This window comes from Xenopus laevis, chromosome 2L (genome assembly GCF_017654675.1).
Source record: "Xenopus laevis strain J_2021 chromosome 2L, Xenopus_laevis_v10.1, whole genome shotgun sequence".
Classification (NCBI taxonomy): domain Eukaryota; kingdom Metazoa; phylum Chordata; class Amphibia; order Anura; family Pipidae; genus Xenopus; species Xenopus laevis.
The window spans coordinates 181,398,171-181,411,843 of record NC_054373.1 but is presented as its reverse complement, the minus strand read 5'-3'; the positions used below and the strand labels follow the sequence as shown (position 1 = coordinate 181,411,843).

The 13,673-nt window shown below is 42.8% G+C and overlaps 1 protein-coding gene across 6 annotated transcripts in view; it reads right to left on the bottom strand.

Moving 5' to 3' along the window:
* Positions 1-13,673, bottom strand: part of LOC108705781 (cGMP-dependent 3',5'-cyclic phosphodiesterase-like) — a 296,620-nt gene that overhangs the window by 43,714 nt on the left and 239,233 nt on the right. For all 6 annotated transcript variants that reach the window (XR_005965535.1, XM_041582772.1, XM_041582771.1 and 3 more), the window contains one exon: positions 6,816-6,890. Coding sequence is in view for 5 of the 6 variants with exons in the window: in XM_041582772.1 (XP_041438706.1) it covers positions 6,816-6,890 (75 nt within the window). In the remaining variant the exon portion in view is untranslated. The remainder of the gene's footprint in view (positions 1-6,815; positions 6,891-13,673) is intronic.

The following is a 13,673-nucleotide window of genomic DNA, read 5'->3' as shown; positions in this document are numbered from 1 at the left end:
CTTTCATAGGAATTCTTTATATGAAATCCCAGGAAAGACCCACTGTCTGACCTAAACTGCCTGCCCTCTGTGCCACCTATGGTCAATGTAAAACTAAATTAATAAATTGAATGGTGTCCAGCTCAGTAATTAAATAGTTCTCATTGGAGCATAAACCTCTGGTCAGGTCCTTTCTTACATCATAACACGATTACACATATATAGAAACATTGGGGTAACACCCTGCTATAGTTCCAGGGGTACCCAGGACACAAATAAGCACTCACCCCAAATCTCCCCCTAACTGACCTTCAGACTGGGCCCCCTTAGCTCATAACAAGGTTACAGATATATAGAAACATTGGGGTAACAGTCACCCTGCTATAGTTCCAGGGGTGCCCAGGACACAAATAAGCACTCACCCCAAATCTCCCCCTAACTGGCCTTCAGACTGGGCCCCTTAGCTCATAACAAGGTTACAGATATATAGAAACATTGGGGTGTCACCCTGCTATAGTTCCAGGGTACAAATAAGCACTCACCCCAAATCTCCCCCTAACTGGCCTTCAGGCTGGGCCCCCTTAGCTCATAACAAGGTTACAAATATTTAGAAACATTGGGGTAACAGTCACCCTGCATAGTTCCAGGGGTACCCAGGGTACAAATAAGCACTCACCCCAAATCTCCCCCTAACTGGCCTTCAGGCTGGGCCCCCTTAGCTCATAACAAGGTTACAGATATTTAGAAATATTGGGGTAACTAGCTTGAGGGAGAGCATTTCAGTATCCTCTCTACTTACTCCACAAATTAGGGAGGAATTGAACCTTCATCTTGCTACCTCAGAGGACTTAGAGGCAGAATCTGCAGCACAGGGTGCATTCCCTGATCCACTGGATGATCCCATAATGGACCTGTATCATTTTCTGCTGGTGAGCTGATGTGCCTGGTGCTGAGAAACTGAAATTATTAGAGTTGACCAACAGGAAAGTCAAGGAAGGACCTTACATTGTTGGAAGATGCATCACTAGGGAGCAGGACCAGAAACTCTAAAACATGTGATAAAATTAACGCTAGCTGCCCTTCTTTTAATGAGGGCAAAGAAAGTATTGATGCCTATTGTCAGGCGCAAACTTCTTGGAACCTTGAATATCTTCTAGGGTTTAGAAAGAAAATCAATCCAACATTTTCAGTGCTTGTCACAGGTCAATCACAGTCATAGTTTCAAGAACAGCACACATGGCTTTACCCGAAATCTCACTGTAACTGTCTCTTAGGCTGATCTTTCAGGTGCATCTAGATGATCAGAAAGACGTTCACCCCAAATCTCAACTGACCTTCATGCCTAGTTACCCAGCCACTACAGCAGCAAATTTGGGGTCCACTGTTCTAAATGAATGGATGTATACACAAGGACATTTGTTGAATAAACCTATAAGTTGCCATCCCATATGCTTCAGGACCTCAGGAAACCACAATCTGAAAGCCCCATTCGCTTATATTTATGATATGCAAATTCTATTTGATGCCTTGGCCATAGAGGCGATTATACAGTTGGTAACATGCAAGGTACAGTTACATGAACCAGTGTCTCGCGTCAGAACAATCTGTAGAACTTTCTCTGAGCAGCCGCAGTATCAATGTCACCAGCTCCTTGACCCAATGGAACGATCTGCCCGACCTACAGCAACTGCTCTGGCTGAAAGGCATTCACATGGAGATGTCAGCTTGATTGGAATTTAACATTGAAGAATGGTTAAAGTTAATTGCGTGCTGTTAATGATTCCTTATTAAAGGACACGTGGGCCTGATGGAGATAAAAGGATTTTAGCTTTAAGGACATCACTTTCACATCAAGGCCTGGAATTAGGATGGAGAGCAATGAGTTTGTCTATAGAACTAATGAGATGTGCACTCAAATTCCTTTTACCTAAGTGTTACTCCTGATGGGAATGTAATGTTTAATAATAAAGAGAATTTTTAGAGCATGTTTCATCACTGGTAGAAGGCAGAGTAGATAAAGTTATTTGCCCAGTCTGATACAGTTTATTGGCTGGTGGACTTTCCTTTCAATTTGGTTTAGGAAGTAAAAAGTGCAACGTAGATCTATTTCTTCTGTGATATTTCATAAAGTCCAGACTCCATTACAATGAAGCACTGCCGGACACAGGGGGAAAAAAGAGAAGAAAAGCAAATGTGTATTTGTATCTCTTACTACTGGTGTAAAGTCTATCTCCAGCTTGGTGTGGGGGACACTACTAGCAGCCTATATGTCAGGTGGGACTGTAACTATTGCTTCTCTGGCTATTTTAACATCCGTAGCAACTATATTTTCTTTCTTCTGCTACAACTTTGGTGTGTAACTTTAAGTCTTGGTACTGCTGCTGGGAATGCGATTGGCTGGAGAATGAAGCTTGCACCTCCCTCCAGCCAATCCAGTTTCTGCTCTATTGTTCTGGCACCTAAAGTTTGTTGGCAAGTGCAGTAACGTTGAAGGTGTAGCAGAAATGAATGGAAGTACCTGATCCGAGGTCAGTAATGGATAAAGTATCCAGTCATGCAGTAACCAACCTCCCCAATGGTTCTGGCCCTGTACAACAACCTAATGACTGCCATCAGCATCCATCCCCTGCCACCTTAAACAGCCTTTACACTAGCAGATCAGCGAGCAGGGGTCTTTTTGTGAAAATAGAACATAATGGTGGAGAGGAGTCATAGCGGGTGGGGTAGATAAAAATGCAGAGGAAAAGAAAAGTATTGTAGAGGAAGAAAATGGGTCAGAGTAGGAGACAATCTGAAAACACAGAAAGGGAGAGCAATTAATGTAGAGAATTTGGAGTGAATTGAGGGAATTGTGCTGATAACCTGGCAGATGTGAGAGGAGTGGGAAAAAGCAAACTTGAAATATAAAAATGAACAAGTTACTGGGATGTGAAAAATAATTAAAAGAAGCCAGAAAGAACAAAAAAGAAGACAAAAAGGTCAAGGGGAAAGTGGAGGAAAGCAAATAACAGAGAGGCAGAAAGAAAGGGGGGCAAAAGAGAATGTGTGTTTGAAGTTCCAAAATGTTTGTTCATCTGTAAATGATACGGTTGTGGGTATGTGCCTAACAGTGTCTGTGTTGGTAGGACAACAGTTCTACAGTGGTCATTCTGTGCCTAAACTGACAGCATTGTGCTGCCACAATCTACTGCCCTAAGGGGCAAATTCCCTAACCTCCGAAAATTCGCCAGCGAAGGCTTCGCTCACATCGCAATACTTTGCCAGGCGTAGATTCGCCAGGACAACGATAATTCCCTAAAATCTGAAGTTGCGTCCAGGGTGCCGAACGATGGCGAAGTTGCGCTAGCGTTGCCTAATTTGCATACGGTGGGAAGTTAAAGTTGAATGGACGTATATGTTGCAGCCAATACATTACATTACACAAGCCCAGGGAACCTTAATAAAGACAATAGAGTTGACCTTCACATGAGCCCAGTGTATAGTTTATGTGCCATATGTAAGGACATGTAGGGGGGAAGACGGGTACCCCAGAACAAAATTTACGATCTTTTGCAGCCTATCACCCTGAAAAACGGAAAAGTCGCCAGCTTTTTTTGTGACTTAGAAAAACTTTCAACTATTTTTTGTGGAACTCCTATCTACTCTATTGCACATCGCCTGGTCTGAGGTGGTGAAGGCAAGTCTGGCGCAAGAGGTAACGTTCAGTAAAATCCACATTTTAGTGAATTTGCAAAGTAACGCTCTTTCGCCAGAGCGAAACTTCACCTGGTGTAAGAGTGTGAAGTAGCGCTAGAGTTAGTCACTTCGCCCTTTAGTAAATTTGCCCCTAAGTGTGTAATATACTTTTTATAAATTATAATATTTAAAAGTGCTCAGGGCAGTACTCACTTACTCTACAAGTAGTAAACTAGCCCCATACTATCTCAAAACTAAAGTAAAGTTCATTTAGTCACATTTATCTAGGACTCTATACTTCAAAGTTCCATCACTTTATACTTTTCACAGGATTAAAAATTAGCTAAGGCAATGGCACATGGTCAGTGTTGGACTTGGACACTAGGGACCCACCACCCAAAAACCTTAGACCAGGGGCCCACCAAAGAACTATAGACCAGGGGCCCACGCTCAGTACTGTTATTCTTCTTCTAAGCTCTCAACCTCTATTCTCCTAGTCTTTATTCTTTACATACTATAATCTATTATTCCATCTATTAAGCCACTTTGTTCTCAAAGAAATAGGGAATGAACATGAAATAGGCCAAATGTTAAGCAGCACAAGGGCCCACAGACACCTGGGCCCACCGGGAGTTTTCCTGATATCCTGGTGGGCCAGTCCAACACTGCACATGGGACATTTTTTTGCAGATAGTAGTTTGTAGTTAATGCAGCAGACAAAACATCCCTATCACATACATATCACTAAAGTGAAATATGATTTGCCACCAGCAATTAACATTACTGCGAGTGGAAACAGTGCCGGACTGGCCCACCGGGATACCAGGAAAAGTCCCGGTGAGCCCAGGTGTCAGTGGGCCCTCATGCTGCTAAATGTTTGGCCTATTTCATGGCCATTCACTATTTCTATGATGGAATAATGGATTATAGTATGTAAAGAAAAGAGATGAGGAGAATAGAGGTTTAGTGAGGAAAAGAAGACTAATAGTAGATATTAATAGAGTGGGCTCCTGGTCTAAAGTTTTTGGGTGGGCCCCTGGTGTCCCAGTCCGACTGAGTGGAAAGGAAACTAGGCAAGATATGTCACCTATAGTAGTACAGGTTTGTCATGGCCAATAAATCGTTCTGTGTGCCATAGTCTTTATGTCAGCCTGCGGGTAGCCATCTTTAGCCTCCCCAAAAAAAGAATCACCCTCCGCTTATGCTTGGCACTGCTCCCTGACCTCCCCCTCCAGCGATGATCGTGACCTCAAGATGAAAAACAAGGCAACGTGTGTGTGTGTGGGGGGGAGGCGGAGGGGAGTTGAAGCTGGGGGGCTTGAGGCGGTGACCCCAGACCCCCAGTCCGACGCTGCAATGAAGCATTTGCCAGCCAGGTTGTGATTTCTAGCAATAGAAGGGCAGTATATTAGAACCTAATTGTACAATAACTCACTAACTATTTCGTATGTAAGCAGTTCGGGAAAGGTCTCCAGTTAGGGACGTAGCAGTTCTCAATTTGGTGCCACCCACTTCCATTAAATAATCTTATCATTTCATTTTGACCCTGGCACCTATGCACCCTAGTGCCAGCCAGCATGTGAAATCCCTGAGCCATTATTTGGAGACACATTTGAAATAACAAAACTGAATAATCAGGGTTCTGTGCCCAATTGTAGGTCTTAGGGCAGGGGCACATGGGCAGATTCGGGGGGGATTTAGTCTCCTGGCGACTAATCGCCTGTTCTTCGGGGCGACAATCTCCCTGAACTGCCTTCCCCCTGCTATAATGAGAAAACACCAGCGCAATGGCACTCACATCGCTTCGATTTCCTCTTGAGGCAACTTCAGGCGACTTCGGAAATTGAAGCACCGCGAGTGCCATTGCACTGGCGTTTTCTCATTATAGCAGGGGGAAGGCAGTTCAGGGAGATTGTCGCCCCGAACAACAGGCGATTAGTCGCCAGGAGACTAAATCTCCCCGAATCTTCCCTTGTGCCCCTGCCCTTAACCTGTTTAATTCCTCTGTTGAGTCTCAGTTTTCAATTCTGCCCCCAAACCCCCTGGAAACTGTTGTAATGAGATCTTTTATATTGGTGCAAGTTTCTCCCAGTTCTATTGGCTCAAGGTTAAACTTAAACCAAACCTTATGGAACCTAATGCTTATCAGTGCTAATTAATGAGAAACAGAAGAAAAGCAGATCAATAACCTGGGAATATGTGCAATATTAAATTTCCAAGGCCCATAGTAAGTCTAGTTTGGCACATAAGCGCAGTGCCAGCTTATATTTTTGCCTCTGGGCAGGAACGATGCTCAGTTTTCGGGTAATACCCACATGCATTAGGCTGGTAAATTTGTATCTTTTATTTATGGTGTGATTGAATGGAATAAACCAGTGATGCGCGTCCTGCTGCGAGTCATTTTACATTCCCGAGATCATATTTCCCGTGTAAATTCAGCAGGGCCACATTTTAATGAGCCGACCGTTTATTGAGCCACACATACATGATAATGCATTAGACTCTCGATACAAAACCGCTTAACCAGACACTTTATTAATAAGGCAGCTGCCCTGTAATAATGGAGATTTATGTTAACCCTTTGTAGTCACAGATGACATACCGGTCAAATAGAAGTGAAAGGAAAGGAAGGTACAATTTGGGGTTTGGTTTTTATACTTGCACTGAACAGAAGAGCCATTACCATACAGCCAAACTCCAGTGGCCCGGATCAGCTGAATCCCATTGGGTCTGGCTGTGTTTGGAATCAGCCAATTGTAGACCCAGAACTCATGCTAATCAATGTGGTAATCAATTTGGGGAGGGGCCTTGGAAAAATGTTTTAAAGAAAAAGTACTTTATAGCAGTGTTGTTCATTGTAGGGTCACTTTATTAACAAAAGGATCTCAGGGATGTGTCAAACTCACTTCCACACGTCCCTTTATTTTATAAACCAAATTGTTGGGCTGTCAAACCTTGGGGCTAGTAATTGTGGGGTGTCTGGCCAGATGCATTGAACCCCATGTCTGTAAGCAACTTTCAAAAGACACCAGGACTCCCAAATGATTGGGCTCAGGTCCATGGAAGTGTCCTGGCCACACGGAACAACTGATGGGTGCCCTTTGACAGCAGCACCCACCTAACAGAACAAATGATGGGTGTCCTTGGACAGCAGCACTTACCTGACAGAACAGTTGGTGACTGTCCTCTGACACCAGCAAAAGGCAGCAGCAGGGCGACTGGGTCTGCTGTTCCAACTGCAAGACAAGAAGCAAGAGCTGATGAGTCAAAAAATAAAGCATGGAATGCAACAGCTAGACTCCATCTTTTGTTAAAGGTGGGTTTATCTAAAAATTTCAACTTCAATAAAAAGTAACCAACCAACTGGAGGCTAGACAACTCTGTACTTCTCTATGAGCTGCAATCCAATGTCAGATAGAGACTGGGCCTCTCTGTTTTACTCTATTAGCTGCAGCCCCAACAGCAGATGGAGGCTGGACCTCTCAGTTATACTCTATGAGCTGCAGTCCCAACAGCAGATGGAGGCTGGACCCCTCAGTTATACTCTATTAGCTGCAGCCCCAACAGCAGATGGAGGCTGGACCTCTCAGTTATACTCTATTAGCTGCAGCCCCAACAGCTGATGGAGGCTGGACCCCTCAGTTATACTCTATTACCTGCAGCCCCAACAGCAGATGGAGGCTGGACCCCTCAGTTATACTCTATTAGCTGCAGCCCCAACAGCAGATGGAGGCTGGACCTCTCAGTTATACTCTATTAGCTGCATCACCATGGCAGATGGAGGCTGGCGATCTCTGTACTTCACTATTAGCCACAGAAAGTGTCACTGTTGTCCAGCGCAGCATATTTGCCAGGCTACCTGTCCCTTCTGTATTCTAGAGAGGTTTGCTTACATTATAAAGTCTTTTCTCTTTACAGAAACTCAATTCAAATCCTGTTTAATGAACAAGTGAATGAAGCAGATTATACGTGTTGTGATGCTCTCTATATGGCTCACTGTGCCCAAGGCTATCAATCATTAACCCCATAGGCAGGCATGCAGAGTTAAGGCAAACTAAGGCTAGACTGCACTGCTCTGAGAAGTAATAATTAAAGTGCAATGCCTCCGAAAGGTACATCAAGCAGAAATAACTTTTATTACAATGCAGAAAGAATGGTACACATTTGACTTATGATCCTCCACGGGCCAATGGGACAAATATCTATGAATAGCGGTCCACGTATGGCCATCATGTTTGGCCACCTTACTCCTTCCTTCGCATGGTGGACTGTATGGTAATTGTACACTTGGCAAAGCATTTCAGCCATTACACTGGTTAACGTTCCACAGTAACAGAACCGTCTTGTAGATCAGATGGCTCCAGAGAAGAATCAGACAGGTGCCTGGCTAATTAAGGAGCATCTGTGGCTAACTGGCTGCTGGGCATCTCGCAGAATGAGCCACATTAGATGAACAGATTTCAGATAAATGCCAGGGACAATAATGGCATGTGTCACACTACTGAAACAAAACAGGCATTCTTAACAGAGCGTTGCCTGATGGCAATAACTGCAGCTGTCAGTGGTACTTAGTGCCACCCTGGCACCCTACCCATTCCCCCCTCCGTTTGCAACAGATTTGAGATATTGTTGTAGGAACACCCCTATTTACAGGTATTGGATCCCTTATCTGTATCTGGAACAATCTACAAACTGGAGTAAGCTAGCAAATTCCTTCGCATATCTGGACTGGAGCGGAGGAAGAAACAGAGAACCTAGTGCTCTTCATCCCTTATCCGCTCCTCGGCTTCTTGATTAGGGGCTGGAATATTTAAGTGCAGAGGGAGCCCCATTTACTTTTTAGGGCTTAGTTGGCCTTTCCACCATATTTGATTTCTTGTGCAATGGTTCAGTGCAGAATTGTAACAATATTTCCATTAAATATAGATATTTTCCTACAATCCCTTTAACAAGCCGGTTGATCCTGAGCTAAAGCATAGAATTAGCAGCCTACGGCAAACTCAGGTGAATAGCAGCAAATTACCCTAATTGCCTGGATCCTGCCTCAGCGGGGCCCTGGCTGCTTTCTAATCCCCCAGATATTCATTTTGCTTTATGCACAAAAGAATAGAATGAAAGTGCGGCGGGGAGCGTAACTGATTCAAGGCAATGAAGTGATGGGAGCTACAGGTCTGGTCTGGCAAATAAACCCTTTCCAGGAGTTACGCCGGTGCTAAGAACCTTCTACAATAATAGCTGTTTTATGGCTTTGTGAGAGGGAACAAAGGCTGGATTTATTCTTTATTAAGGGGAAGGTGCGCGGTTTTGTCTAAGTGATTTACCTTTGGTCTAAAAGCTCATTTAGTCTCGGATTATTAGAGAAATACAAAGGACGTTTTACATAATGAGACTTTGTTATGGTCTGTGCCATATTCGCAAGCTTAGAGACACTGACAGCAATGAAAAGGAAACAGGTCCTAAGATGAACATTATGGGTTCCTATATAAATCTGTTAAACGTATGGTTGCACATCAGTGATGCCACAATCTTAAGGTGATGTCACAACTGTAAACATATGCTATTAACTGCATTTATTCTGGTAAATTTCTAGAGGAAACTTGGACATACAAATCTTGATAAGTACTAATATCTCTGCCACCGATATTTATTCTGTGAACTACCTCAACTATGAGCAACAATGGGTCCACTCAGGTCCCAGAGACTGGCTGGTGATCCTCATGATGCCTTAACCAACCACGAAGTTTGAAAACATTGAATACCACCGTAAAGCACCTAATAAAATATGTCAACAGCAATCAGAAACCTCAAGCAGCCAATAGAATACACAGCACCCAGGTAAGACTTAGTTATGTGATAAAACCTGGAAGAATAAATTGCTAAACTGGAGGGTGTTGTTGGCTCATCCAGGATCTTATTTGAACCCTACTTAGGCAAAACCGTTGGAATGGCAATTTATAATGGACAACATTGCACAAGGGTAAAGTTGATGGTGGCTCTTAGTGACAGCGAAGAAGAAATCTAGGGTCCATGATGCAACTTGATATTATGGAAGCATTCATAATTGACATTTATAACTGACACAATCGACACATTAGTATTAACAAGTATTCATTTTGACTATTTATTCTGCTTCTGTAATATTTTTCAGTGCTTTTGTAGTCGTATGGCTTGAATAGGGTATGATTGGGGAATGACGGGCAGGGGAACACACACATATATAGGGGTATATTTATCAAAAAGTGAAGTTAGAGGTCGTCACAATTACGGCACTCTCCATTCATTTCTATGGGATTTTTAAAAGAGTATTTAGCAATGGATGAAAGTGAAAGTTCATGTTTTGATAAATACGCCTTTCAAAATCCCATAAAAATGATTGGGGAGTGGCTGAATTTCACTCTAGAGGACTGTGGTTGATCTCTAATGTCACTTTTTGATAAATATACCCCATAGTGTTAAACTGAACGCAACTATATGAGAAGTGTATCTTTATATTTAACCAACCTATCCATCATCCCAGAATTCCTGCATACTCATTGGGCATCTTCAAATGCAAAAGAGACACCCAACAGAAACCATCAGAAACCTCTGAAACCTAGGAGTAGAGTCCTGCGCCGCCATTTTTTGGAACCCATACCCGAACCCATACCCGCAACCTGCAATCCGCAACCCGCATTCTTACCCTCTTGGACCTGCTACCCGACCCGGTCCGCAAGTAACTTGTCCGCAACCCGGACACGCGACCCACTGAACATCAAGAATCAAGAAGCGATGTCATTGTAAACTGGAAGTGACGTCATCGGAAGTAGGCGGGATCAGGAAAAAAGGAGTAAAAATCGCTATTGAGAAGACCCGCGACCTGCAAACCCACAGAACCGTGTCTATACCCGCAACACACAGGGTACCGCAAGTTTTTGCGGGTTTTTGCGGGTACCTGACCCGCTGCAGGACTCTACCTAGGAGATGCCTTTAACAGGAAAACATAATAACCCAAAGGCAAAGTTCAGAGGAAAATATAAAATAGCTGGGAAAATAAAACCTTCCGACAGACTATTCCCTTCTGGAATGTGTAGCAGCCATTTCATGTTCTTGCATCCGAGCCACAGGCAATAGAATCATTTATACAGCTGTATTACTGGGTCCCAGCTGTTATTCCCAATACACAATACATTGCTAAAAGGCAACACAACAGAACCTCACAGACACACTTCATGACATTATGTTACAAGAACGGTCTGGTGAGTCTCCGGTGACTGCAGACATACAGGAACAGAAAGGGTTACTCCGCTATGATTGTACTTTTGCCCCAATCCTATGATTACAAAGCTCCGTGTTCTCTTTGAGGTACAATTTGAATGTTCCTGAAAGCCGCTCGGGGCTCACAAAGCCGCTGTGAATGGCTCCAATCAGCAGGTTCTGCTTATTTGTTATCATTTTGTGTAAGAGACTTTCAATTTCACTCGCTAAAGAACCCTAAAGCGCGGGGGTAATTGTTAAATTACAGGGAGCCGAGTGTCGCCGCGTTCTCGCTGTTCTTCTAATACAATGCCAAGTCGTATTGTCCTTTGCTGGGGGAGATAAATATAATCAAGGTTTGGCAGCAAAAGTGAATATGCTTTGTACTCCTCCACCGCTCGTCATCTGCTCTACATTCAGCTTTAACACTTCAGGGGTAAAAAATATCACCAGATTTATGGTTTTACCCCCCACCAACTTTAAAGGGATTCTGTCAGGATTTTTATGATGTTGTTTTTATTTCTAAATGACACTGTTTACACTGCAAATAATTCACTCTACAAAATAAAATTTCATTCCTAAACCAACAAGTGTATTTAGTTGTAATATTGGTGTGTAGGGGCATCTCAGGTCATTTTGCCTAGTCATGTGATTTCAGAAAGAGCCAGCACTTTAGGATGGAACTGCTTTCTGGCAGGCTGTTGTTTCTCCTACTCATTGTAACTGAATGTGTCTCAGTGGGACCTGGATTTTACTATTGAGTGCTGTTCTTAGATCTACCAGGCAGCTGTTATCTTGTGTTAGGGAGCTGCTATCTGGTTAATGCAGTATATGGAGTACACCTTCGGGATACATATATCTTTGTTAAAATATGGTTTGAGGAACATTAGAATAGTGTGAGCTGTGGCCAAAAACTTGATTGAACATCACACGGGTGAATTGTGTATTTCTTTTCAAATCATAGATAGAATTACATCCAATATTCGGAAGGGGGATATGGAGATGTCTCTACTTAGAAGGGAGGCCTTCTGGATTTTTAAATTAGACACGATAGCACCCAAGGGTCTGAATAGGGACTGGGAACTGAATTGCTTCATTGACTAATAAATTCCTTGACGGATGAATACCTAGATATGTAAATATTAATCGATACTCAATATCCATATATAACGTGTGAGGTACAATTCGAATTGGCCATAAAGTTTCTCTCCAAAGTTCTTTGGATTCATATAAATTTTACTGATTATGTAACTAATTATTATGTATCTACTTTTCCTGTATGTAATCTTGTGTGTATATATATATATATATATATATATATATATATTTATATTAATATCTAAATTTATAATTGTTATATATTCGGGTTAAAGTAATTGATTACAAAATCAATTTATTAATTTATCAGCATATAATTAGGCTTATATACCTAGCAATTGCTGGTTTATCGGTACACCTATATATATTATTATAATTGTGATAATCAGGGACTATCTTAGGCTACTATTTAATTAATCATTTGATTCTGCTGGTTTAATATGTAGATTACCCCATAATAATTATGAATATTGCTAACTCTTGATTTGTGATGCAACCCTCACCATCAAGGTTGTTCAAGTTTGCCTCCACGGCCAGAGCGGTTTTAGAGGGTTCGACCGGATAATGGATTACACACTGTCTCTGCTAGGGCTGGAATGGCGTGCACCGTCTTGTCTCTGGAATAGTGTGAGCGACTGGAGAGGTGCAGTTCAGTTGATGTATCCAAGTACAGGTATGGGACCTGTTATCCAGAATGCTCGGGACCTGGGGTTTCCGGATAACGGATCTTTCCGTAATTTGGGTCTTCCTGCCTTAAGTCTACTAGAAATTAATGTAAAACCTTAAATGAACCCAATAGGCTGGTTTTGCTTCCAATAAGGATTAATTATATCTTAGTTGGGATCCAGTACAAGCTACTGTTTTATTATTACACAGAAAAAGGAAATCATTTTTAAACATTTGGATTAGTTGGTCTATGAGAGACTGCAATTCCGTAATTTGGAGCTTTCTGGATATCGGGTTTCCGGATAAGGGATCCTATACCTGTGCAGGGAATGCCTGATACATAATGTGCAGGTAATTGGTATAATTACTGGGTTTGCCCCCTCCATCTGCTTCCAGTGTGGAATAAATAGTAAGTCAATGCCTGGCACAGTGGGGCACATAGTGTAAATGAAGGGGAGACAATTTGGGGGGAGTTAACATTCAGTCAGTGCTCTGAACATATCATTATACACAACTGCGGTTGCTTCAATCACAACAGAGAGAAGAGATGAGGCTCCCGACTCCAGCAGGAACTGACTGTTATACACAAACTGTACGGCGGGAGGTGCAGTTAAACATCACATTATCCTGCCTCAGTCTGACACAGACAACAAATACACACAGGGCCCCCTCTCTCTATACCAGAAATGTTGCAATGTGGTGGCCTAAATAGAGGCACAAGGCTGGGTGTTTTCTTGTCGCTTTCTCTTTATCAAATCATGTCTACGGTAGCCACCTGGCTAGTATCTGATTGGCCCAACCAGTAAATCACCAGCTAGGACTGGCACCAGTATTACACATATATCAGCAATGTAATGGCTGGCAACTCCCTATAAATTTCTCCCCTCCCTTACCCCTTCCCATCTTGTCTTCTAACCCCCAGATCTGCCCAGTCCCCGCCCAGTCCGACCATTTCCCCACCCACTTTCTGGACCAATCCAACCTTTAGAGGTGTTTTTATGTGATGGAAGATGGTCCTAGGC